Source organism: Dipodomys merriami, unplaced genomic scaffold (genome assembly GCF_024711535.1).
Source record: "Dipodomys merriami isolate MVZ:Mamm:240054 unplaced genomic scaffold, mDipMer1.0.p SCAF_328, whole genome shotgun sequence".
Lineage (NCBI taxonomy): Eukaryota > Metazoa > Chordata > Mammalia > Rodentia > Heteromyidae > Dipodomys > Dipodomys merriami.
The window spans coordinates 648,448-674,267 of record NW_027204804.1 but is presented as its reverse complement, the minus strand read 5'-3'; the positions used below and the strand labels follow the sequence as shown (position 1 = coordinate 674,267).

Below are 25,820 nucleotides of genomic sequence, written 5' to 3'. Positions count from 1 at the left end.
GACTCTCCCATTCCCCCCCCGCCCCCCACCCAGGAGAATGGCGACTTTGCGGGCTTGTGAAAAGTCTAAGGGGGTGACAGGCTAGGGTCTGGGGAGGAGAGACCCCCCTCTTCACATACAATATGACCCCAGCCAGCCGCTGGGCGGCTTCGGCCCGGGCTGTGGTTGGGTCGCCCTCACTGCGCGTGGGGAGCGCCCTTTTCAGCACCAGGGCGCGCGGACAGCTCCTCTCCGCCCCGCCTGCGCGTCCGGCCATTGGCTGGAGCCGCTTTCACTAGCGATCGACCACTCGCCGGGGGCAGGCTGTTGTGGAGACCAAAGAGGGGGATGTGAGGGGTAGGGGGAGATCACGGACCGACTTCTCCGGGGACCCGCGGCGCGACCGACCCGCCGCGGCCTCCCCCTCCCGCAGTCCTAGAGCGTCGGCCTGGGCCCTCAGTCTGAGCCCTCGCCCCGCCCCTTGAGCGAACCCCGCCCACCCGCCAGTCCCCGCCCACCCCACCACGCCCGCGGCGAGGCCACGCCCCTTCTTTTCGCATTGCAGGGTGCTCGGAGTTTGGCACCGTGCCCCCTGTACCCCACGTGGCGCCCGGTCAGGCTTGGGGTGGGGGGAGGGAGCGGGTAGTGAGGCAAATCTGGAGAGGAGTTCCCCCCTCCCCCAGGGCTGAGTTGCGGCTGCCACCGGGAGGGGTTGGAGGTAGCTAAGAAGAGAGGGCTGCGGGAAGGAGTGACGTCAGGGTGAGTGGGAGCCAGGGAAGGAGCGTGTGGGAGACGGGGAGCGAGAGCGAGGCAGGACCTCGGGTCAGGTCAAGTGAGAAGCAAGGGCAAGAAAGGGAGAGGAGGGAGGAAGGACAGAGACGCCGCCACAGAGGAAGACAAGCTGCGGGGTCTTGGGGCTGCGGGTCCAGGTGGGGGTAGGAACGGTTAAGGGGAGAGCTATAAGAAAGAAGGGGGAGAGGGAGCCAAAGGAGGGGTGGAGGGAGGAGAGAAGAGGAGAGTGGGAGAGCGGTGGAGATAGAGGAGAGGCAGAGGGAAAGAGAGGAGGCTGCGGGAAGGAGAAAGAAGAAAGGGAAGCCATAGAGGGAAGAGAGGAGAGAGATCTAGAGAGGGGAGGAAGAAGAGAAGAGAGTGAGCTAGAGGAAAGAAAGGGAAAGGACCGGTTGGAGATACCTGACAGGAGGAGGAGAGAGATCTTGGAGAGAAGCTGGGGATGTGGAAGGGAAATGGCCCAGGGGGAGACCAGGAAGCAGCCATACAGGGGACAGGTGGAGAGCTAGGGGGACAGGGAACCTGGGGACTGGAAGATGCCCCAGGACTCTTGGCCAGGGCCTCCTTGCCCATCATGCTCTCCTGGCCGCTACCCCTGGCCTCTTCAGCCCTCACTTTGCTCCTTGGAGCCCTCACATCTCTGTTCCTTTGGTACTGCTATCGCCTGGGCTCTGAAGACATGCAGACCCTAGGCGCTGGGAGCCAGGCTAGGGGGGTTAATGGTGGGTCTGGGGGATGCCCTGAAGCTGGCAGGCCTGGCCTGAGGAGCTCTGGAGACCCTGCAGAAGGTCCTGGGACAGAAGGCCTAGTGAGCCGTCGACTTCGGGCCTATGCTAGGCGCTACTCCTGGGCTGGGATGGGTAGGGTGAGGCGTGCAGCTCAGGGTAGCCCAAGCCTTGGAGGAGGGTCAGGAGTCCTGGGCATTCAGCGTCCAGGCTTGCTTTTCCTACCAGACCTGCCTTCAGCCCCCTTTGTGCCTCGAGATGCCCAGCGGCATGATGTGGAGCTTCTAGAGAGCAACTTCCCTGCCATTTTGCGGGATTTTGGGGCTATAAGCTGGGACTTCTCAGGGACTACTCCTCTGCCTCGGGGCTGGTCCCCGCCCCGGGCCCCTGGGTGCTACCAGCTCCTGCTGTATCAAGCAGGCCGGTGCCAACCTAGCAACTGCCGCCGGTGCCCCGGAGCCTATCGGGCACTGAGGGGGCTTCGGAGCTTCATGAGCGCCAACACCTTCGGCAATGCTGGCTTTTCTGTCCTTCTACCTGGGGCCCGGCTGGAGGGCTGCTGTGGGCCTACAAATGCTCGGGTCAGATGCCATCTGGGTAAGTAGATCCTGCCCAGACCACCTGTCTCTCTTCTCAGAAATCTCCCATGATTCCCTGTTGCCCACAGCATTTTCTCCTCACAGCCAATCTCCCCCACCTTTGGTTTTACTTTTATTCCTGCTGGTCCTGAGGTTTTTGCACAGCACCCTACCACCACTTGACCACTTGAGCCACAGTGCCACCTCTGGCTTTTTCTCTTCTTTAATTGGAGATGAGACTTTCCTGCCTGAGCTGACTTCGAACTGTGATCCTCAGATGTCAGCCTCCTGAGTAGCTAGGATTACAGGCATGAGCCACCAGTGCCTGGCTTAACTTATTCTATTTTTGTGCCAGCTACTGGGGCTTGAGTTCAGGGCCTCATGTACTCACTTGACTTTTTCACTCCAAGCTGGTGCTCTACTACTTGAGCCACACCTCTACTTCCAGCTTTTTTTGCTGGTTAATTGGAGATAAGAGTCTCATCCACCTTTCTGCCAGGGCTAACTTTGAATCTTGATCCTCAGATCTCAATCTCCTGGGTAGCTAGGATTGATTACAAGTGCAAGCCATCCAGTGACTAGCTGGTTATAATTAATTAAAAGGAATCTTTACAGAACTGTATGTGGTCATCTGCATTGCACTAAGAAGAAAGTACTTATCAAATAAAATTGAAACTTAAGCCTTGAGCTGAATGTCTGCACTAGCATTCAGGAGATTGAGATTGAGGGATTGTGAGATCAAGGCCAGGCTGGGCTATATCGCAAGACCCCGTCCAAAAAAAAAAAAAAAAAAGGCACACCTGAAATATTCTAGTTCTCTAGATGCTCCATGCCCAAATCCTACATTTCTTTTACTGATGGTAATGCCAGCAGATGTTCAAGTTCCAGTAGCTCCCCTCCCACTTTTTTTTTTTTTTGTCAGTCATGGGGCTTGAACTCTGGGCCTGGGCGCTGTCCCTCAGCTCTTCAGCTCAAGGCTAGCACTCTACCACTTGAGCCACAGCGCCACTTCCGGTTTTCAGATTTTTTATTGGAGTTGCTAGTCAACCTACACAGAGAGCCCAGCACATAGTAGGCTCTGGAGCTGAATTGTCAGGAGGCTAAGAAAGAGATGGTATTTTCTCTTTTGTTTTTTCGAAAACTATAGATGATGCTTCCCACACTTGCCCTATCTCCTAGAATTGTGTGAGCTTGTGTGTGTGTGTTGGCGTTGGGGCTTGAACTTACAGCCTGGGCACTGTCCCTTAGTTCTTTTACTCAAGCCTAGTCCTATACCACCTAAGCCCCAGCTTCTGGATTTTTTGGTAGTTAATTGGTGATGAAGTTCACAGATTTTCCTGCCCAGGCTGGCTTCTGTGATCCTCAGATTTCAGCCTCCTGAGTAGTTAGGATTACAGGTGTGAGCCACTGGTTCCCCACTATCCTAACCCTTTCCATACAGTACTATATATAGATTACACACATCACCTTTCAGACAGCAAGGGAAGACCACCACAAGACCTTGTCTAAGGGAAGTGGACACCTTAGAGGCAGGAGTATTGGATGCCACATCTCTTCACACAGGCCTGAAGATTCCTCCTGGCTGTGAGCTGGTTGTCGGGGGCGAACCCCAGTGCTGGGCCGAAGGACATTGCCTCCTGGTAGATGATTCCTTCCTGCACACAGTGGCTCACAATGGTAAGGAGCTCCCATTCTTCTGGGGGTAGGGGTGAGGGACCAAAGAGCAAGCTAGTTTAGAGGGTACAAGATCAAGCTGGCTGACTCCTTGTCCCAGTAGCATGGTTTTCTAGGTACCTCGTCTTGAGCAAGTCATATGCAACTCCTCAGATGACCTGTGGGACAACTGCCTTCCTTATTAAGTGACTGTAAGGCTCAGTGAATGCCAGGTAGCACATACAATGGATACCAGGATAGAACTCTGGCCTGGATCACCTGGGGCCCTGTCCTACCACTTGCATTTAGCAGCTGTGAGACCTTGGCTAAGTTATTTGTCCCATTTTATAAGGGGATAACTATGGCACTACCTGTTTGTTTTGATGCCTCAGATCCATACATCTATTCAGATGATGTTGGGTGTGGTGGTACACAACTTTAAGTCCAGCACTTGCGAGGCTGAGCAAGGGGGACTCAGTTCAAGGCCAGCCTGGGCTATATAGAAACCAACAAAGGGTTAGAAAAGGGCCTGGCCTGTTTACTGTTCGCTTTTATGCATATGTGGTGAATGTAATTTGACAGATAAACTGATGTCAGCTGTTCTGTCTCTATCCCATGTGTCCTAGGCTCCCCTGAAGATGGGCCTCGAGTGGTCTTCATTGTAGACCTTTGGCACCCTAACGTGGCTGGGGCTGAGCGTCAGGCCCTTGACTTTGTTTTTGCACCAGACCCTTGAAGGAAGGTGTGCCCTTCAGATACCTGGGGTGAAGAGATGCTGCACTCTGGGATTCAGGGACAGCATGAGTGGTGGCCAGGATTCCTCTCCACTGAAGGAGGGGTGGGGGGAGGATTGCCAAGGGTAAGAATTGGCTGGTGAGCCTTGAAATATAAATTCTGAATCCACTCCCAATTCCTGACTGCTTTCTTCCCAGCTGCCAGCCCAGGGAAGGGCTTGGGGCTCCTTGGTCTTCAGTGATAAAAGTAGTCAGGCATGTCCTTGACATGGTCCTCCCAGTGGTCTCCCTGGAAGCCAGCAGCAGTGCCTTGACTCAACTTTATTCCAATAATTTAATAGAAAATTAAAATAATAAATAATATGAAACAGAACAAGAAAATAGCTGAGCTGGCACAGGCCCAGGCCAGCTTAGTACAGAGTTAAGGAGGAAGGGAGGAGGGTTGGGGGTAGGAGGGAGGTCAGGGTAGGAGGTGGCTCAGAACTCAGAACTTGGTGGGTGTTACTAAGGGCTGGCTCAATACTTGACTATGTACAATGTACTTTACAAAAGAGAGAGAGAGAGGGAATTCCAATTGCTCTAAACTACCTGTGAGGGAAAGACCAGAGAACATAAATGGGGAAGGAGGGGGAGAGTATCAGTCTTCTGAGGGGCCCTGCCTGAGGGAGGGGCTGGAATGTACCGTGTTATTAGCTGTAAGTGCAAATGAAGGGAAAGAGCCAAAGTCAACTGTACCATGCAATGACGTGACAGAAGGAAAACCCACGACTTGGCCAGCAGAGCCGGGGCAAAAATCTGAAGAGAGAAGAAAGAAAGGAAGACTGGGTCCAAGAAGCAGGAGGAAGGCAGGGGAAAGGTCAAAGGTTAGTCCTTGAAGACAATCTGTTGGCCATGAGGACGCTCATCGTGGGTGATATGGCGCCGGACGTGGATCCTCCGAACCCGGTGTTCTCGGTTCTCTTCGTCTTCCCCTCGGGTTGCTCCACCACCTCCAGCTGCACCCCCTGTGGCCTCCAGGAGGGCTGGGTCTGGGCCCCGGGGAGTCTCATAGATCAGGATGTTCAGGGTCTCCTCGAAGATTCGGGCCTCTGGGAATTCCACCTGCAAAAGGCAGGAACCCCTGGCTCCGATTCTCTGGCCCTGTCCTGTAGCTTCTTTCTCAGCAGCTCTGCGCTGCTTCCCCTCCCAGCTTCCACCACCAGGCAGGCAGAATGATTGGTTTTTCTCTCCTTCACTATAATCTAAGGAGAGGACTTCTCAGACATACACATAATATAGCATAAACTGCATCAGATAATGACAAATGTTATGTTAGGAAGGGAAGTTAGGAAAAGGGGGTGAGAAAAGCCATGACTAGGAGTGTTACATCTTTCAAAAGAGAATTCAGGGAGGGCCTCATTGACAAGATGACATTTGACCAAAGCAGGGAGACAGGTGTGTAGCTAAGGAAAGCAGACTGGGGAGCTGTGACCGCAAATGTAAAAGCTCTGAGCCAGGGGTGTCCAGTAGTGTGTTGTCTAAAGACCAGCAAGGAGGCTTAGGCCATGGAGCAGAGTAGAAAGGAATGAAGTCCAAGAAGTTAGGGCATTCTACTTCTGTAGTTTTTTTTTTCTCAATTGTTTTCTAGTGTTGGGGATTAAACCTAGGGCTAGGGATTGACTCCAGAGCCTTGAATATATTAGATAAACATTCTACCACTGAGCTATGTCCCCATCCCTTTTAGCTAATATTATTTTGAGACACAGTCTTAAAAAGTTGTCCAGGTTGGCTTTGAACTTGTGATCTTCCTTCCTCAACCTCCTGAGTAGCTAATATTACAGCCACCAAACCCAGGAGAATGCAGCTCTTAAAAAGCTCTATTTTGGGGCTGGGAAGGTGGCTCAGTGGTAGAGTGCTTGCCTTGCATGCATAAGGCCCTGGATTCGATTCCTCAACACCACGTAAGCAGAAAAAGCAGGAAGTGGTGCTGTGTCTCAAGTAGTAGAGCGCTAGCCTTGAGCTGAAGATCTAAGGGACAGCGCCCAGGCCCAGAGTTCAGGCCCCACGACTGACCAAAAAAAAAGCTGTATTTTAATTAGCTATCTTCCTGTCTTCCCAATTACAAAAGAAATTTCCTGAAGCTGGGCACCAGTGGCTCATGGTTTGTAATCCTAGCTACTTAGGAGGCTGAGATCTGAGGATGAGTTTGAGTTTAAAGCCAACCTGGGCAGACAAAAATCTTATCTCCAATTAACTAGCAAAAAGCTGGAAGTGGAATTGTGTCTCAAGTGGTAGAGCACTAACTTTGAACAAAAATGCTTAAGGAACAGTGCTCAGGCACTGAGTTCAAGCCCCAGTACTGGTACGTGCACACACACACTCTCTCTCTCTCTCTCTCTCTCTCTCTCTCTCACACACACACACACACACACGTGCACATCTATGAATGTTTCATAGATTCCACTGTGTGAGGTCTGGGCTAGTACTAGGGAGATAAAACCCAACCTACAGACGATGATAAATACTGTCTCTAGATGAAAAATGGAGCATGACTAACTATCTAGGGTTGGCTAGGCTGAAAGTTCATGAGAACAGGTGTCCTACTGAAAAGGATGTTTAGCTTGGGTTCTAACAATTAAGTACAAGTTCTTTAGTCAAATGGAGAGGGGGAAAATGGCAAGAAAAGAGAAGAGTGGTTGCTGAGAGACTAGTGATGACTGCAGCGTATCTGAGTCTGGGGCAGTGCCTAGTGCAGGGCAGGTAAATATTAGCTGATAAGTGCCAGATCCATGAGTCAGTCTCTGTTCTAAGAGACCTGTGGTCCTGAGGTTTTTGTTTTTGGGTCCGGTCGTGGGGCCTGAACTCTGGGCCTGGGCGCTGTCCCTCAGCTCTTCAGTTCAAGGCTATTTGCGTGGCAAGCTCAAAGCTGAGTTCAATCCCAGTACTGCAAAAATACCTAAAACTTTCAACTTAAAAAAAAAAAAATGCTAGGCATCAGTGGCTCACGCTTGTAATCCTAGCTACTCAGGAGGCTGAGATCTGAGGATGGCGGTTCAAAGCCAGCCCAGGCAGGAAAGTCCATAAACCAATAAACCACTCAGAAAACTGGAAATGGCACTGTGACTCAAGTGGTACAGCACTAGCCTTGAGCTGAAGAGTTGAGGGACAGTACCCAGGCTGAGTTCATGCCCCATGACCGACCAAAAAAAAAAAAACTGGGGACAGTGGTTCCCACTTATAATCCTAGCTACTTAGGAGGATAAGACCTGAAGATCTCAGTTCAAAGGAAGCCTAGACAGAAAAGTCTGCAAAGCTCTTATCTCCAGATTCTAATCAGAAAAATGCTGGACTGGAGGCACACAGGTCAACTGGCAGAGCATAGGCCATGATGCAAGAAAATAAGTGAGTCCGAGACCCTAAGTTCAAGCTCTGATACTAGAACACACACACACAAAAACCAAACCAAAACAATAACAACAAACAAAACCACTTTTGGAAACAGATCCTTCTGAGACTTTAAACACATGTGTACCTCCAAACCTGCATACTATTTTAAAGAGAAGGCAGACAGTTTTCAAACTATGGGCTCAATTAAGAAGAATGTTCTACTTAAAGCCTTGAGCAGTCACTAGAACTAAAACCAAAACAGAAATTAAAACAAAATAGAGGGCTGGGAAGGTGGCTTAGTGGTAGAATGCTTGCCTAGCATGCATGAAGCCCTGGGGTCAATTCCTCAGCACAATACAAACAGAAATAGCCATAAGTGGCACTGTGGCTCACTCAAGTGGTAGAGTGCTAGCATTGAGTAAAAGAAGCTCAGGGACAGTACCTAGGCCCTGAGTTCAAGCCCTAGGACTGGCAAAAATAAATAAAATAGAATTCCACTCATTTCACAAGTAGAAGAAAGGAGACTGCCAAGTAAAGTGACTCCCTCAAGTTCACAGCCAAGACCCCAGAACTCTGCCTCCTGACTCCCAAGGATTTTCCCAAGCCTGATATACTGAGCTTGCTCTGTCCAGGGCCCCAGGCTGCACCCTCACCTCCCTCCCTGACCAGGCCCTGAATCCCTCTGACCTTGGTCTGCTTCTTCTCTGTGGCATAGACAATGGAGGTGCAGCACACCTCGGCGATTTTGCGGCCCTGCCCGTAGAAAGACCAGCAGCAGATCTCGTCCCCCAGGACATCTTTGAGGAAGAGCAGCCGCCCGTGGAAGCGCAGGGCCAGTTTGTCAAACAGCTCGATGTTCTTAAGTAGGTTGTCATCTGAAGTGCTGAAGACCAGGGAGCCAGCAGGCCTCAGTGTGATGGATTTCCTACTCCACTCCCCCCAAAGGGGCCCAGATTCCTGGCACTCTGGTCCTGCTCAGCAGAAAGCTTCCAGCTAAGCAAATCCAACCACAGCAGCTCTCCATGCAAGCTCTCAGCCAGGCTGTCTCATCTAGCATCCCAGCCATGGCACTCTATGTGTTAGTACTGGGGCTCCAACTCAGGGCACGGGCATCAAGCTCTTGCTTAAGCTGTGTGTGCGTGCATGCGCGTGCACACGCACACACACACATAGGGCTTAAACTCCAGGCCTAGGCACTGTCCCTGAGCTCTTTTGCTCAAGGCTAATACTCTACCACTTGAGCCACAGCTCCATTTCCAGCTTTTTTAGTGGCTAACTGGAAATAAGACTCTCATGACTTTCCTGCCCAAGCTGGCTTGAAACCACAATCCTCAGATCTCAGCCTCCTAGTAGCTACGATTACAGATGTGAGCTACCAATGCCTGGCTTTTACTTAGCTTTTATGCTGAAGGCTGGTGGTCTACCACTTAAGCCACACCTTCACTTTCAGCCTTTTGCTGGTTAACTGAAGATAAAAGTCTTAGATTAGAGCTGGGAATGTGGCTTAGTGGTAAAGTGCTTGCCTAGCATACATAAAGCCCTGGCTTCGAGTCCTCAGTACCACATAAATGCGCCAGAAGTGGCGCTGTGACTCAAGTGGTAGGTAGAGTGCTAGCATTAAGCAAAAGAAGCTCAGGGACAGTGCTCAGGCCCTGAGTTCAAGCCCCCCAGGACTGGCAAAAAAAAAAAAAAAAGTCTTAAGTCTTCCTGGAAGTGGGATTCTCAGATTTCAGCCTCCTGAGTAGCTGGGATTATAGGCATGAACCACTTATGCTGCTATCTGCTACTTCTTTTTTTTTTTTTTTGGTCCGGTCGTGGGGACTGAACTCTGGGCCTGGACACTGTCCCTCAGCTTTTTCAGCTCAAGGCTAGCGCTCTACCACCTGAGCCACAGCACCACTTCCGGCTTTTTACTTTTTGCTTATGTGGGGCTGAGGAATCGAACCCAGGGCCTCATGTATGCAAGCCACCTTCCCAGCCCCCTGCTACTTCTTAACAGAGTGACACTAAGCAAGTTACTTCCCTCTCCAAGATTCAATCTCTTCTATAGCTAGATCATAACACATACCTCATACTACTGTAAGGGTTGGGTAAATCAACAGAGAGCAATACTGTTGGAAAATAAGTGCCTAGTCCATGCCATCCATTATCATTTAGTCCTTGCGTACATCCTGCTTGCTGATGACAAACTGAAGCTAAGGGGAGAATACTTGCTCAGGTACTTGGGGGCCAAGAAGTAGAGCTGGAATGTGTACTTGGACCCGCCATGTGACCCTCCCCTTGGGCCAGCAGCAGGGCTATACTCAACCTTGGGATTTCTGGGGCACATGCACGTGTACACCCCCTCCCCCCTCCCCCATGCCAGTTACCTGGTGTAGGAGTACTTGTTGTTACTACGGTTGTGCAGCAGCTTCACCACAGGCTGTTGGGGGAGAAGGAGAGGACCTAGTGAGGCTGGAAGAAGTCCTCAGCCTCCATCTCCATTCAGCCTCCACCCTCCAGGGCCAGGGGCCTCACCTTGGAGGTACTGGCCAGGAGCTGCTGCTCCTCCCGGGGAGATGTCACCGTGGGGATGAGGCACAGTGGGGATAGGTTCTCCCTCTTTTGCTGGGGAAGAAGTGGAAGACAGTTAACAGTACAACCAGAGGTATTCACATCCCCCTTAAAAGTCTTCCAAAGCTGCCCACCACGCCCGGGGCTCTGCAAGAATCCACCTTTACTGAGGTCTTCAATCTCAGCCTTAACACTCTCCCCCAGATGGCTGGGCTTCAGACCCCACCTTCCTGTTCCTTCATACATGCAGCTTATTCTCACCCTGGCCCAAATTTCAAAATCTATTATTTGGTAAATTCATTCTTTCTTTCCTTTCTTCCTTTCTTTCTTTCTTTCTTTTTCTTTCTTTCTTCCTTCCTTCCTTTTTTCTTTTTTTTGCCAGTCCTGGAGCTTGAACTCACAGTCTGGGCACTGTCCCTGAGTTTCTTTTGCTCAATGCTAGTGCTCTACCACTTGAACCACAGTGCCATTTCTGGCCTTTTCTGTTTATGTGGTACTGAGGAATCGAACCCAGGGCTTCATGCATGCTAGGCAAGCTCTTTACCACTAAGCCACATTCCTAGCCCCCAATTTATAAAGTTAAGAGCAAAGAGGAAACATTGACTCTACCAAATATTAAAATACACTACAAAGCCATAGAATGGCAACAGCATACTTCTGGTGCAGAAGCAAATAAAAACCCAAAAGAAAGCCAGGAGCCAGTGGCTCACACCTGGAATCTTAGCTACTCAAGAGGCTGAGATCTGAGGATCACAGTTCAATGACAGCAGGGGCAGGGAAGTCCATCAGATTCTTATCTCCAATTACCAGAAAAAAAAAAAAAAACAGAAGTGGCACTGTGGCTCAAAGTGATAAATTGCTAGCCTTGAGTGAAAAAGCTCAAGGACAGTGCCCAGGCCCTTAGTTCAAGCCCCCTAACCAACAAAAACAAACAAAAATCACAACAGAGAGCACAGATACGTGTGTGTGTGTGTGTGTGTGTGTGTGTGTGTGTGTGCATGCATGCATATGAGAACTGCTATTTTACAAAAGACCACAAATGAGTGAAGGTGAAGTATGGAGTGGGTATTATCTATTGCTATATAATAAATGGCCTCAAGTTCGGTAGCTAAAATTAACAAAAATAGTTCCAATTTCAGTGTCATGGCTTAGGAATTCAGGAGAGGCCTAGCCAAGTCTGGCACAGGGTCTCATGTGGGGGTGCTGAGCAGGTGCTGTAGGCATCTGAAGGTATAAGTACCTCTAGAGGATCCATTTCTGGAAAGCTTACACATATGGCTGGTAAATTCCTACCTGCTCTTGGCAGGAGGCATCTAATCCTGTCATTTGGGCTTTTCTAGAGGGTTGCTTTGAGTGTCCTTTTGATATAGCCAACTCCCTTCCCTACATAAACAACCCAAGAGAGAGCAAGATGGAAACCTCATTGTCTTTTATGACATAGCTTCATCGCTTCATCTGTTCTTGTTTTTCTTTTTCTTTTTTTATTTTTTGTGTGGGTCATGGGACTTGTGGGCCATGGGCCTGGGCACTGTCCCTCAGCTCTTCAGCTCAAGGCTAGCGCTTGAGCCACAGCACCACTTCTGGTTTTCTGAGTGGTTTATTGGAGATAAGTCTCATGACCTTTCCTGGCCAGGCTGGCTTTGAACCTTGATCCTCAGATCTCAACCTCCTGAGTAGCTAAGATTACAGGTGTGAGCCACCATGCCTGGCTTCATGTGTTCTCTTTAATGTACAAAGAGATGACACAGGGAACGAATACTTGGGAGACAAAAATCTTGGAAGCTGCCTTGGAGATTAGCCCAACAGTCTACCCATTTTCTAGCCTCCATTAATTCATATGCAAAAACCATCTCCTCTCAAGATTCCCCAGCTTCATTCTCTTTATAGAAGCAGCTCCAAGTACAGAATGCTGTCCCTAAACCACAGCAGCTCCCCAACTACTGCTCCTGAAGGGCATTTGCCTTTAAGCAGAAGACCAGTGAGAAGAGACTCCACACATGCAATGTGTCATGGTGGGCAGGCAAGATAACCACTAGGGGTGCTCTTGTTCAAAGTGGGTGGGGGAGGGATAAGAGATCAATGAAGTTATTAGAACAAACATTGGGAACTCTGAAGCCTACTCCTGATCAGGAATGTTTCTGCACAGCATCTATACCTGTAAGAGATGGTCTCAGCTCTAAGTTCCTCAGCCACTCTTAGTCCAGACTAAGAGGTGTGGCTCAAGTGGTAGAGTGCCCGCTTAGCAACAGCACAAGGCCAAGTTCAAACTCAAGTACCACCATGGCCAAAAAAAATAGAGGCGGTGAGGGGAGGAGGGAAGGAGAGAGAGAGGGAGGGATAAAGGGAGGGAGGGAGGAAATCTGAGTGCCCAAAGTCTTCCTCTCCTTTTATTCTAGGCCCTGTCCCTTTAAGTCCAAGCTCATAGAGCTGGTAGTGCTTCTGCCAACAAAAACATCTATATTTATTGAGTGTTTTCTAAGTCGTAGGAATTGCTTCGTAAGAGAAAAGCTACAACCGCAAAGATCAACATCTCTACTTTGGGCTTGTGCTCATGCTTTCTTTTTTGTCACTTTTTGTTGGTCATGGTGCTTGGACCCTGTCCCTGAGCTGTTTTTTGCTCAAGACTAATACACTACTACTTTGACCACAGCGCCATTTCCAGTTTTCTGGTGGTCAACTGGAGATAAGAATCTCATGGGCTTTCTTGCCTGGGCTGGCTTGAACCACAATTCTCAGATCTTAGCCTCCTGAGTAGCTAGGATTAGAGGTGTGGGCCTCTGACATCTGGTGACTATACATTTCTTAGAGGTGCTCTTAGTTAAGAAAGAGTGGTGACATATACTGAGGATGTAAAAGGAGCTCAGAGTACTCTTTTAAGTTTGATGACCTTTCAACAGGGAGGCAGCAGGGAAGGATGAGACACCATGATATTGGGTTCAAAACCAGCCTGAGTTACATATCAAGATCCTGCCTCAAAAAGTCATCCTGCCAAGCTGGTAGCTCATGCCTGTAAGACTAGCTACTCAGGAGATTGAGATCTGAGGATCATGGTGTGAAGCCAGCCCAGGCAGAAAAGTCCATGAGTCTGTTATTTCCAATAAACTACTTAGCTAGCCTTGAGCAAAAGAAGCTCAGGCACAACACCCAGGCCCTCAGTTCAAGCCCCAGACTTTTTTCCACCCCCAGCTCAGGCAGAAAAGTCCCTGAGACTCTTTAATTAATAGGTAAGAGATAGCACCTAGACCCTGAGATCAAACCTTAGTACCCCACCCCACAAGTCATCCTACCATTTGGTTGAATGGTTCTCTAAGGCATCTTCTTGGATATTCTGAGGTCTTAACCAAGGAATTTCTAATCACACTCATGGATTTATCATTAGACCCTTTTTTCCCGTTTGCATTCTTTTTTTTTTTTTTTGGGGGGGGGGAAGGGTCAGTCCTGGGAGCTGAACTCTGGGACTAGGCGCTGTCCTTGAGCTCTTCAGCTCAAGGCTAGTGCCCTACCACTTGAGCCACAGCGCCACTTCCGGCTTCTTCTGCTTATGTGGTACTGAGGAATTGAACCCAGGGCCTCAGGCATGCAAGCCAAGCACTCTGCCACTGAGCCACCTTCCCAGCCCCATATGCACTTTTTAATCTTTGCTTTTAAGCCATCTGTTATCTGAAAAGGCTTGAGAATTTTCAAATCCAACAATTTCTGGCTTTTTGTTAAATTCTTTCTTCTTTAGCTTCCCTCTCCTCTTCAGGTAGCTTGAGCTTCAACATTCCTGGAAATCTTCTTAGCTAGATCACCCAGTTTATCTGCCACATTTTCAACTTTCTCCATCACTGGAGGTAACAATGGTAATAGGCTTTCTGCTACTATATAAGGAGGATTCCTTTCCATCAGTTTCCAGTAACATTGTCCTATCATTCTTTCAGTCTTCCCTGCTGCCTCCCTGTTGAAAGGTCAAACTTGAAGGAGTACTCTGAGCTCCTTTTACTAACATCTCTTCAAAGTCCTTCCAGCTTCCCAGCTCTAAAATTATTTTCACATTTTAGTAGTTTGTTGGTGTTGTTGTTTTCCAGAAGTCTCCTTACCCTAGAACTCACAATCTGTCATTTCTTGCTGGGTAAAAATCATTTCAAGTTTAGGAACTTGAAACAATAATAAACATATATTATCCCACACATTCATTTTCCTTCTTTTCTTTCTCTTCCTTCCTTCTTCTTTCCAGCTCTCTTTCCAGCTCTCTCTCTTTCTTTCTTTCTTTCTTTCTTTCTTTCTTTCTTCAGTTGTGGTGCTTGAACTCGGGGCCTGGGTGCTGTCCCTGAGCTCTTTTGCTCAAAGCTAGTGCTCTACCACTTCGAACCAAAGCTCCACTTCTGGTTTTCTGGTGGTTAATTGGAGATTAAAAGTCTGAAGGACTTTTCTGCCTGGGGTGGCTTTGAACCTTGATTCTCAAGGTCTCAACTTCCTGAGTAGGATTATAGGCGTGAGCCACCAGTTCCTGGCTCCCACCCATTTTCTGAAAGTCAGGTATTTAAAAGATCTTATCTAGGTGGCCCGAGCTCAAAATCTATCACAAAGTTTCAATCTAGATGCTAGACAGGGTTAACAACACCTGAAGACTTGACTGAGCCTAGAGGATCTACCTTTGTGATAATTAATGCCTAGGGCTGAGAGTTTATGCTGGCTGCAGGCAGGATGCTTCAGTTCCTTACCGAGTAAGGCCTTTCCCAATTGTGCTTGAGCTTCTCACATAACAGCTGGATTCCCAGGGTCAATGATCCAAAAAGAGACGCAGAAGCTGTGATATCATCTTTAACTTAGTTCTAAGATACTCTAAAGTATCTGCAATATCCTACTGGTTATTAGATGTTGGAAGGGGTATAAAGAAGAATCTGGATACCAGAAGGCAAGGAGAATCTCTGATGGCCATCTTAGATACTAATAATGCTGGTTACCAAGGACTGTGTAATAGCTGGTACTGGGAGAATAAGCTTTCCAAAAGAGTCAAACCCCTTCATCACTCATTTACAAAAATGTATTTCTCTGAAAAGATCCATATATACGAAGATCTATATATACAATTAAAAAGCTAATTTAAAAAGTAGAATGGGCCAGGCACCAGTGGCTCGTACCTGTAATCCTAGCTATTCAGGAGACTGAGATCTGAGGATCTCAGTTCAAAGCCAGACGGGGCAGGAAAGTGTGAGACTCTAATCTACAAGTAACTACCAGAAAACCAGAAGTGGTGCTGTTGCTCAAAATGGTGGAGCACTAGCCTTGAGTGAAAAAACTCAGGGACTGAGGACCCAGGTCCTGAGTTCCAGTCCCATGACAAAATAAATAAATAAATATAATACTATGACCGTATTTGAGAAATAGACACGTTTGTGTGGATGCACATGAATACTTGGAAAGATCTGGAAAAAAATGGTGCTTTACTTTTTTGGTTATCTGTGTTTCCTTAATTTCTACAACTGATAACTATTGCTTTAAAGTATAAAGTAATCACTGGGGATTTATATTCCATGCCAGACGTGAGACAGAAGAAACAATTCTGGAAATATCTAAAACTGAATACAAATTGTTTTTTGTTTTGTTTTGTTTTGTTTTTGGGGGGGGGTCTGGTCGTGGGGTTTGAACTCTGGGCCTGGGCGCTGTCCCTTAGCTCTTCAGCTCAAGGCTAGCGCTCTATCACTTGAGCCACAGCGCCACTTCCGGCTTTTTTTTTCTGCTTATGTGGTGCTGAGGAATTGAACCCAGGGCCTCATGCATGCAAGGCAAGCACTGTACCACTGAGCCACCTTCCCAGCCCTACAAATTGTTATCTAGAGCAGATAACTAAGTTCTTCATCTGAATCTCAAAGCCCAGGAAATAATTTCAATTAGGCTTTTTTTTTTCCAGACAATTTTGCTCAGTATCCTAGGATAATTTCAAACTTTTTTCTTTTTTTCCTGTCCTGGGGTTTGAATTCAAGGCCTGGTTGCTGTCCTTTTTGCTCAAGGTTGGCACTCTGACCACGTAAGCAACAGCTCCACTTCAGACTTTTTGATAGCTAACTAGAGATAAGAGTCTGGGCTGGGAAGGTGGCTCAGTGGTATAGTGCTTGCCTTGCATGCCTGAGGCCCTGGGTTCAATTCCCCAGCACCACATAAGCAAGAAGAAAAAAGCTGGAAGTGGCGCTATGGCTCAAGTGGTAGAGCGCTAGCCTTGAGCTGAAGAGCTGAGCACCCAGGCCCAGAGTTCAGGCCCCACAACCGGACCGCTCCCCCCCCCCCAAAAAAAAGTGTCTGATGGACTTCCTGGGCTTGCCTAGCCAGCTGAGCTTTAAGCCTTAATCTTCAGATCTCAGCCTTCTGAATAGCTAGGATCACAGGTGTGAACCATAGGTACTTTGCTCAAACTCTTGATCCTCCTGCCTTAGCCTCCCCAAGGTTGCATTATAGATGTGTGCCACCATATCTAGCAATTTAAGTAATTTCTAAACTCTCTCAGGCATGGTATGATAATAAAATCATACTAGTAGCTTTAGAGAAAAGCTAATTTATTATGTACAGCACATGCTTTAAAGTATATATTAATACATAGTCTTATGTAATAGGGCTTAATTTTCCCTGGAGACTAAACTATGCAAGAATCTCCTGTCAAGCAACAAGAAAAAGGACACAGTACAAAATTTGGTAAAGAATATACAGAAGCACCAGGTACATGACACACACCTGTAATCCTAACACTAAGCTAAGGCAGGAGGATCAGGAGTTCAAGGCCAGTCTGAGCTACATAATGAGACTGTATCCAAAAACATGTTTACACATGAGAAGATGCCCAGCCAGCAGCCAGTGGCTCACATCTGTAATCTTAGCTACTCCGGAGGCCAAAATCTGAGGACTGAGGTTCAAAGCCAGCCTGAGCAGAAAAGTCCCCATGAAACCCTTATCTCCAGGGGCTGGGAAGGTAGCTCAGTGGTAGAGCGCTTGCCTTGCATGCATGAGGCCCTGGGTTCGATTCCTAGGCACTACATAAGCAGAAAAAAAAAGCCGGAAGTGGCACTGTGGCTCAAGTGGTAGAGTGCTAGCCTTGAGCTGAAGAGCTGAGGGACAGTGCCAGGCCCAGAGTTCAGGCCCCACGACTGGACCAAAAAATAACAAAAAAAAAGAAACCCTTATCTCCAATTAACCACTCAAAAACCGAAGTGGAGCTGTGGCTCAAAGTAGTAGAGTGCTAGCCTTGAGCAAAAGAGCTCAGCTCAGTCTGATGGGTCCACAATGATGAACCCATCTGATTGCCAAAATTAGAAAAATATGTTATTGAGTGTATGTATACATGGGATCTCTTATGCACTGCTGATCATGGGTATGAAGTACTATAAACATTTGGGAGCACAATCTGATGCACATGTCCTATATAACTTAGCAATTCTCTGTTATAATCACGTGAAACTCTGACATAGGACCACAAGGGGACATGTACTAGAATTCTCACAATGGCACTGTTTGTGGGGGCAGAAAGTAAGAGGCAATCTAAGTCTTTAACTTCAGAGGAATGTATAAATAAAATCCTGTGAGCAAGCACTATAGATTCCTGTGTAGCAGTTAGAAGCAAAGAACTAGATGTACATACAGCAGCATGAAGAGATCTTGAAAGAAGTGCTGAATGATCAACAGAAAATGGCCCACAGCTCTGTGCCATTTGTGGAAATATAAAATGCATACATATACGACACAGTGCTTAAGTTTTTCAAAGGTATACACACAATGCAAGCATATCCAAGGTCCCCTAAGGAAAAGAGAAGTGGGCAAGGAATTGAGAATGAAGGGAAAATAATCAAAGAAAAAGGGACACTTGCATAAACCTAGTTGTACTGTGAGGAGCACACTGAGCTGTAGAAAGAATCTGTGGGAAACCCGTGAAGGAGGTATGGAACATGGAAGAAAAGCACCAGACCTGGAGTCCAATAACTGGGGTTGAGTCTGAGCTCTGTCACTTACTAGCTCATTTGACCTTCCTTGAATGCATCATCCAACTTCTCTCATGGTTTTGTTTTGTTTTTTTATGTCAACCTAGGGTGTAAGATGTAAATACAAGCAGATAGCAAAATCACTCCTGACACACAACAAGTGTGTAGTAACATTAGCTTAACTTAAAATTAGAGCTGGGATGTACTTCCAAGATCTGGTTCAATATATGTCAAACTCCAAGTGGTAACACATTAGTGAGTCATGAAATAAGTGTAGTGGAAGTCAAACAGTATTAAAGAGGAAGGAAGAAGGGGAGGTGGAAAGGGAGGGAGAGAAAGAAAAAAAGGGAGATTGGAAAGGAGGGAAGGAGAAAGGAATACTAAAATAGAATATATACCAGTACATTCCACTAAAAGTATCCCTTCACAAATTTCAGTTACAGTTATACACACTTATGAAATACATTTTTTCCCTACAGGCTACAGTTAAAAAGTTTGAAATACATGGCTACTGTTCAAATAAATTTTATGCTTTGGATTTCAACAGCTAATCAATAGTCCCTCCACAGAAAAGGAAGTTGTTCACTTATTAATTTACAAAGGACATTAAAAAAGAAAGTATCGCAGAAATAGAGCTATAGTTTAAGTGGTAGAGCACTAGCTTTGAGTTTTAAAAAAGCTCAGGAGCAGTTTCCAGGCCCCAAGTTCAAGCCCCTGGACTGGCACACAGAAAAAAGAAACTCTCATTGGGCACTAGTGGCTCACACCTACCTAGCTATCCAGGAAGCTGAGTCCTGAGAATCTCAGTTCAAAGCCAGCCCGGGCACAACGTCTGGTTAAGACTTTTATCTCCAATAAACCACTCAGAAGACCGGAAGTGCTGCTGTGGCTCAAGAAGTAGAGCGCTAGCCTTTAGCTTAAGAGCTGAGGAATAGTGCCCAGGCCCAGAGTTCAAGCCCCACAACCGACAAAAAAAAAAAAAAAAAAAAAACCTGGAAGTGATATGGCTTTAGTTGTAGAGTACCAGCCTTAAGAGAAAAAGCTAAGAGACAGTGCCTTCGTCTTGAGTTCAAGCCCAACATTGGCACACGCACACGTACACACACGTACACACACGCACAGTAATCTCCTATTTCTGTTGTATCATAAAGGAAGGTATTTTTAACATTGTAAAAACTGAACAGATAGGCTGGGTGGCTCAGTGGTAGAGTGCTTGCCTTGCATGCATGAGGCCCTGGGTTTGAGTCCTCAGCACCACATAAACAGAAAAGGCCTGAAAGTGGAGCTATGGCTCAAGTGGTAGAGTGCTAGCCTTGAGCTGAAGAGCTGAGGGACAGCACCCAGGCCCAGAGTTCAGGCTCCATGACCAACAAAAAAAAAAAAAAAAAAAAAACTGAACAGAATAAAAGGGCTTATGTAAAAATCATTACATTGTACTAACTTTTGGCTTTTTCTCTCTTGGAACTTAAGAACAGAACCAGAGGTAGGAAGAGACTGGCTCAAGGTTGATCATTCCCACAATAGCAAGATTACCTAGAATCCCTGAGGCTGACTCTTTACTAAGCCTTGCTCCTCAGAATTCTAAGGGACCTAAAGAAATGGAGCCAAACAGACAGGCCTCTGGTACCCCCAAACCCTACTTTACAGAGAGCATCTGCAAGGTTCCATTTGAGGTGAGAATTTCATTGCTTACAGAAGGAGGGGAGGGGAGAGGTGAGTTACTAGTGGTCCACACCTGTAATCCTAGCTACTCAAGAGGGTAAGACTTGAAGGATCATGGTTTGAAGCCAGCCCAGGCAGAAGAGTCCAAGAGACTCTACCTCTAAAATAACCAGCAAAAAGATGGCAAGAGTCAAGACTCAAGTTGAGCAAGTATGAGGCCTCAAGTTCAAATTGTAATAGGCAGGAAGAAAAAAATCCCCTAGGGGACAGAGAAACCCAAGAGACTGTTACTGCTGCCTCCCAGGACAGAACCAGATCATGGAGGTTATTATATTCCAATTTAAACTTACATTTTTCCCCTAGTGGCATAGGAAGCTATTTAGGACTTCTAAGCAAAGAAGAGAATAGACAAGGGCTGTGTTTAAGGATAATTGCTCAGCTGTTTAACAGCTGGGTTGGCTGGGCAGGAACAGAAAGAAGCAGAGCAACTAATTAATCATCACAATAATCCTGACACCAGGTGGAAAGGGGACTCTGCCTGAGGCAGGAAGAATGCAGAAGCCAGTACCCCAAATTCTTGGGAGTTGTGCCAGTCAGAGCCAGGCTTTCTTAGCCAAATCCTGTACTTCCTTTTTTTTTTTTCTGGTTAGTCATGGGGCTTGCACTCTGGGTCTGGGCGCTGTCCCTCAGCTCTTCAGCTCAAGGCTAGCACTCTACCACTTGAGCCACAATGCTCAAGCTTTTTCTGCTTATGGGGTGCTGAGGAATTGAACCCGGGGCTTCATGCATGCAAGGCAAGCATTCTACCACTGAGCCACCTTCCCAGCTCCTGTACTTCCTTTTTCTTATCCTAATGCTCACTGCTGGGGAGCCCTCCAGCCCCATGGGCACAAGGATTCAGGAAGTGGGGGAGGACCCTCACCTGTAGTGCCAACTGGCAGTCCTCAATCAGGCCTTGGACCAGGTAGTAGCGGGCTTCCCCTAGCAGCTCCCCCAGTTCTCTGGTACTCTCTGGCAGTGGCACAGACCCATCCCGCAGGTAGTTGAGGATTGTACCAAAGTGGCGGCCGCTCCGGTCAATCAGTACCCAACCTGGTGGGGTGGGGAGAGAAAGGAGAAAAGATGGCTCTGGGGTAGGAAAAGGCTAGAGTTAACTAAATTTCTATTTAAATAATCAAACAACAACAACAACAAAACCCACCAAAAATAGAATTCCAAAGTCACAAGAAAACCTGGATACCGATGTATCTGCCATCTGGGTGCCAGTGGCTCTTACCTATAAATCCTAGCTATTCAGGAGTCTGATTTCAGAGGATAAAGGTTTGAGGCTAGCCTAAGCAGAAAAATTCTTGAGACAAATTCTGTTACCTTCTATTAACCAGCAAAAAGCCAGCTCTTTGAGCAAGCTTAAGGCCTTTGAGTTCAAGTCCTACTGTGGGTGGGGGCATGCGCATGCACACACACACACACACACACACACACACACACACACACACACACACACACACACACACACACACACACACACACACACACACACACACACACACACACACACACACACACACACACACACACACACACACACACACACACACACACCCCTTCTGCATATCTATAAAATCTCTTTCAAACCTCTCCAGTGAGTTCTCCCCAAAATTGTCCTGGGTCAAAAGGCCCTTTCCATGAGGAATTTCTTTCAGACTTACCTTATTAATAAACCTCTAATCTCTGGTATTAGTTCTGACCATGTTTTTTGTCGACTCTACCCTCTTATTAGCTAGAAAGTTATAAGGTAATAAGGTAATAAGTTGACATTATTCACAGAACTTACTGAAATTTTGTAGTTTGCTTGCTTATTGGTCATTCCTACTCCAAAAAGGAAACTTGGAAACTTGCTTCTTGTCAGATTCCTTTACCAAAGTGTCCCCAGTACCAATACTTTACAAATACTTATGAAATAAATTACGTGACCACCTCAATTTTTTTTTTTTTTTTGTCAGTCATGGGGCCTGAACTCTGGGCCTAAGCATTGTCCCTCAGCTCTTCAGCTCAAGGCTAGTGCTCTACCACTTGAGCCACAGCTCCATTTCTGGCTTTTTTCTGCTTATGTGGTGCTGAGGAATCAAACCCAGAGCCTCATGCATGCAAAGCAAGCACTTTACCACTGGGCCACCTTCCCAACCCCACCTTCAATATATATATATATATTTTTTTGGGGGGGGGGTCCGGTCGTGGGGCCTGAACTCTGGGCCTGGGCGCTGTCCCTCAGCTCTTCAGCTCAAGGCTAGCGCTCTACCACTTGAGCCACAGCGCCACTTCCAGCTTTTTTCTTTTGCTTATGTGGTGCTGAGGAATGGAACCCAGGGCCTCAGGCATGCAAGGCAAGCGCTCTACCACTGAGCCACCTTCCCAGCCCACTTTCCAACTGTTTTATTTCTGCACTTTCACAATCCTTGTTAACCTGGGTGGGAGTAGGTTCCCTAGGGGAATTCGGGCAGTAGTAATGTCCCAGCTCTCCAGGCTGTTAGTGGTCCTGAGGCTGAGAGGGGTAACAGCTGGACAGTGGGAAAGAATCTGATGGACAACGGGGTTGGTTCCCAAGTCTTTTGAGCTGAGAGTGAACAGTGGAAGGACAGGTAATGGGGATTATGAAATGTTACTGGTGAAATCACTTAGGGGTTCTATAAAATGTTGGTGAGGCTGGGGACCAGGGGGCTGGGAAAGCAGGGAGAAGACAGAGAGAGGATGGGCTGGAGGGAGACGGGGGACAGCAGTTGAGTCTAGCACGGGGCGTGAAGAGCTCAGCTGTGACGGGCCCGGGACAAGTGGAGTTGGGGGGCGAGGAGATGGGGGCGAGATGGAGGGAGACACGATGGGGGGGGAGGACGGGCGTGGGGGGGGAGGACGGGCCGGGGGGGAGGACGGGCGGGGGGGGAGGACGGGCCGGGGGGGGAGGACGGGCTTGGGGGGGAGGACGGGCCGGGGGGGAGGACGGGCGGGGGGGGGAGGACGGGCCGGGGGGGGAGGACGGGCGGGGGGGGAGGACGGGCGGGGGGGAGGACGGGCGGGGGGGAGGACGGGCTTGGGGGGGGAGGACGGGCGGGGGAGAGGACGGGCTTGGGGGGGGGAAGGACGGGCTTGGGGGGGGAGGACGGGCGGGGGGGGAGGACGGGCCGGGGGGGGGAGGACGGGCTTGGGGGGGGAGGACGGGCGGGGGGGGCACTGTGGGGCGGGGGGGGCACTGTGAGGCGGGCGCGCGTACCTCCGGCGTCCGTGAGCACCTCCACGCGGCCGCTGAACATGGCCTTGAGCATGGTGTCCTGTCCCGTGAGGGTCCGCAGCGTGGTGTAGTGCAGTGAGCCCCCCACGTTCAGCTTCACGTACTTCCCATTCGGAGTCAGGGGCTTCAGGCCGAAGGCGGCCGAGCCAGGCTCCGGCCCCGAGGGCTGAGGGTCTTCCAGGGATGGGGCCGCGGTTGCCGCCGGGCCGGAGGCCTCGGCCGACATACCGGCTGGGGGCGACGAGCGGTGAGTGACTCTCTCAGCGCCCTCTGACCGGCTCCCCAAAGTCCCCGGGCCTCCAGCCCCCGGGCCAGACCTCGCAGCGAACACGCCCACTCGCAGCCGCTACTCCGCCACTCCGGCCCTCAGCCCCATCGCGCCCTCACCACCCGGAAGCCGGTGCTGGGCAGTTGCGCAGGCGCACTAAGGCCACGCCCCCATTGGGCACGCCCCTGGATCTGGGAGGCGGGAGGCGGTTGGTGCGGAGCATGCGCGACTGTGGACGCCGTGGAGGGTTAGCGTTTAGACTGGGTTGGGCTTGGCAAGAAGGGGGCGCCGCCAGGCAGATGGAGGAGGTTCTCGGCCCCCTCCCCGGTGTGAATGTGGAAAGCGAAGTCCTCCCCACTCCCCGTGGCTGGGTCTCTGCTGGCCAACTGTTCCTTTACTGGTGGGAAGGGAAAGTGAATCCTAACAGGGCAGGGCATGGGGCAAGAGTCCCACCTCCCAGCCCCTTGCACTGATCAGCACCCGTGCACCCGAACAGGTGCACACTGAGCACCAACAGAAGCTCTGAAAGGAGGCCAAATCGGGGTGGGTCTCCAGAGGAGAGGTGATAGTGGAGCTAAGGGGGGGGCCTGTATGAGGTGACAGTGCCCAGGCCCTCAGTTTAAGCCCCAGTACCAACACACACACACACAGATTAACTAAAAAATTGTGCATTTGGATGTACACACTCCATGCTGAGTACCGGTGGCTCACATCTGTGATCTTAGTTACTTAGGAGCTGAGATCTGAGGATCGCTGTTTGAAAACAGCCTGGGCAGGAAAGTCTGTGAGCCTCCTATCTCCAAAAGTCTATGAGACTCCAATCTACCAAAAAAGCCAGAAGTAGAGCTGTGGCTAAAGTTGTAGAGTGCTAGCCTTGGGTAAGTAAACTCAGGGATAGCACCCAGGCCCTGAGTTCAAGCCCCAGGACCTGCACACACCACACACCACACACACACACACACACACACACACATACACACACACACACACACACACACACAGATGCCCACCCTCCACAGAAATCTAGTGCAGTTAAATAGAATTGTGAAACAGAAATTAAAAGTTGTTCAAATGTTTGTCCTTTTTGGGCACTTTTTTGTTATTTTAGCTACAAGGTGAGAAAAAGTCTTTATTCCAAGACAAAGAAGAACTTTTAACCAAGTGTTGGTGACTCTCACTTGTAATCCTATCTATTCAAGAGGCTGAGATATGAGGATTACAGTCCAAAGCCAAACCCAAACAACAAAGTCTGAGAGACTCTTATCTACAATTAAATCTACATCAAAAAGCAAGTAGGGAGGCTGGGATTGTGGTTTAGTGATAGAGTGCTTGCCTCTCATGAAGCTATGGGTTCCTTTCCTCATATATAGAAAAAGTCAGAAGTGGCACTGTGGCTCAAGTCATAGAGTGCTATCCTTAAGTAAAAGAAGCTCAGGGATATTGTCCAGACCCTGAGTTCAAGCCCCAGGACTGACAAAAAAAATAATTTTTTAAAAGCCAGTAGGAAAAAAAAAGCTGGTAGAAGAACTTTTAGCACAATTCAGTTTTTTCCAGTTTTGTTTTTGTTTTGTTGTTCATGGAGCTTGAACTCCAGGCTTGGTTGCTATCCCTTGCTTGTGTTCAAGGGACAGTAAGACCTTGACAGTCTGGGGCTTGCCTGGCACAACCATTAGGCTGTGATGTTGACAGGACCTAGAATAATACAGCTAGGCCATTGTATTCTTTTGATTATGAATAAATTTTTTGTTGTTTGATTTTGTTTTCTGTTTTGTTTTTTTTTTTTTTACTTGTGGGGCTTGAACTCTGGGCCTGAGCACTGTCCCTCAGCTCTTCAGCTCAAGGCTAGCGCTCTACCACTTGAGCTACAGTGCCACTTCCGGTCTTCTGGTGGTTTATTGGAGAGAAGAGTTTCAACGGGCTTTCCTGCCCAGGCTGGCTCTGAACCGTGATTCTCAGATCTCAGCCTCCTGAGTAGTAGCTAGGATTATAGGCGTGAGCTACCGGCGCCTGGCTCTTTTTTTTTTTAATGAAACAAAAGCCTGAACTCCGGACCCTGTATTTTGTTTGACTCTCTTCTTTTTTTTTTTTTTGCCAGTCCTGGGGCTTGAACACAGGGCCTGAGCTTCTTTTGCTCAAGGCTAGCACTCTACCATTTGAGCCACAGTAACACTGTGTATGTGGTACTGAGAGATTGAGCCCAGGGCTTCATGCATGCTAGCAAGCACTCTACCACTAGGCCACATACCCAGCCTTTGCTTGGCTCTCTTGCTCACAGCAAGAGCTC

At 48.5% G+C, this 25,820-nt stretch overlaps 2 protein-coding genes across 4 annotated transcripts; one reads left to right on the top strand and one right to left on the bottom strand.

The window, feature by feature from the left end:
• The first annotated feature begins 614 nt into the window (after positions 1 to 614).
• On the top strand, positions 615 to 4,615 carry LOC138841692 (aspartate beta-hydroxylase domain-containing protein 1). Of its 3 annotated transcripts, none has more exons than XM_070042468.1 (4): positions 615 to 738; positions 1,914 to 2,090; positions 3,635 to 3,748; positions 4,351 to 4,615. In XM_070042468.1, the coding sequence occupies exons 2-4, from the start codon at positions 1,985 to 1,987 to the stop codon at positions 4,458 to 4,460; spliced, it is 330 nt and encodes a 109-aa protein (XP_069898569.1). In that variant the 5' UTR covers positions 615 to 738; positions 1,914 to 1,984; the 3' UTR covers positions 4,461 to 4,615. The 3 variants fall into 3 exon arrangements, with proteins under 3 accessions (XP_069898569.1, XP_069898568.1, XP_069898567.1); XM_070042467.1 differs by having other exon boundaries at positions 615 to 908; XM_070042466.1 differs by lacking the exon at positions 615 to 738 and having other exon boundaries at positions 963 to 2,090.
• A 149-nt stretch (positions 4,616 to 4,764) lies between these two features.
• LOC138841737 (BTB/POZ domain-containing adapter for CUL3-mediated RhoA degradation protein 1) lies at positions 4,765 to 23,667 on the bottom strand. The gene is made up of 6 exons (XM_070042591.1): positions 23,251 to 23,667; positions 20,908 to 21,077; positions 10,342 to 10,431; positions 10,194 to 10,246; positions 8,512 to 8,707; positions 4,765 to 5,559 (listed from the first exon to the last, which is right to left on the bottom strand). Exons 1-6 carry the CDS (start codon positions 23,492 to 23,494, stop codon positions 5,323 to 5,325), a joined length of 990 nt encoding a protein of 329 aa, XP_069898692.1. The 5' UTR covers positions 23,495 to 23,667; the 3' UTR covers positions 4,765 to 5,322.
• Positions 23,668 to 25,820: the final 2,153 nt, after the last annotated feature.

Excerpts from the sequence above, each read along its gene's own strand:
- LOC138841692 (XM_070042466.1), top strand. The coding sequence starts at position 1,211 with ATGTGGAAGGGAAATGGCCCAGGGGGAGACCAGGAAGCAGCCATACAG. Across the intron at positions 2,091-3,634 it reads TCGGGTCAGATGCCATCTGG|GCCTGAAGATTCCTCCTGGC; the intron begins GTAAGTAGATCC and ends CTCTTCACACAG. Across the intron at positions 3,749-4,350 it reads GCACACAGTGGCTCACAATG|GCTCCCCTGAAGATGGGCCT; the intron begins GTAAGGAGCTCC and ends CATGTGTCCTAG.
- LOC138841737 (XM_070042591.1), bottom strand. The coding sequence starts at position 23,494 with ATGTCGGCCGAGGCCTCCGGCCCGGCGGCAACCGCGGCCCCATCCCTG. Across the intron at positions 21,078-23,250 it reads GGTGCTCACGGACGCCGGAG|GTTGGGTACTGATTGACCGG; the intron begins GTACGCGCGCCC and ends CCACCCCACCAG. Across the intron at positions 8,708-10,193 it reads AACAAGTACTCCTACACCAG|CACTTCAGATGACAACCTAC; the intron begins GTAACTGGCATG and ends CCTGGTCTTCAG.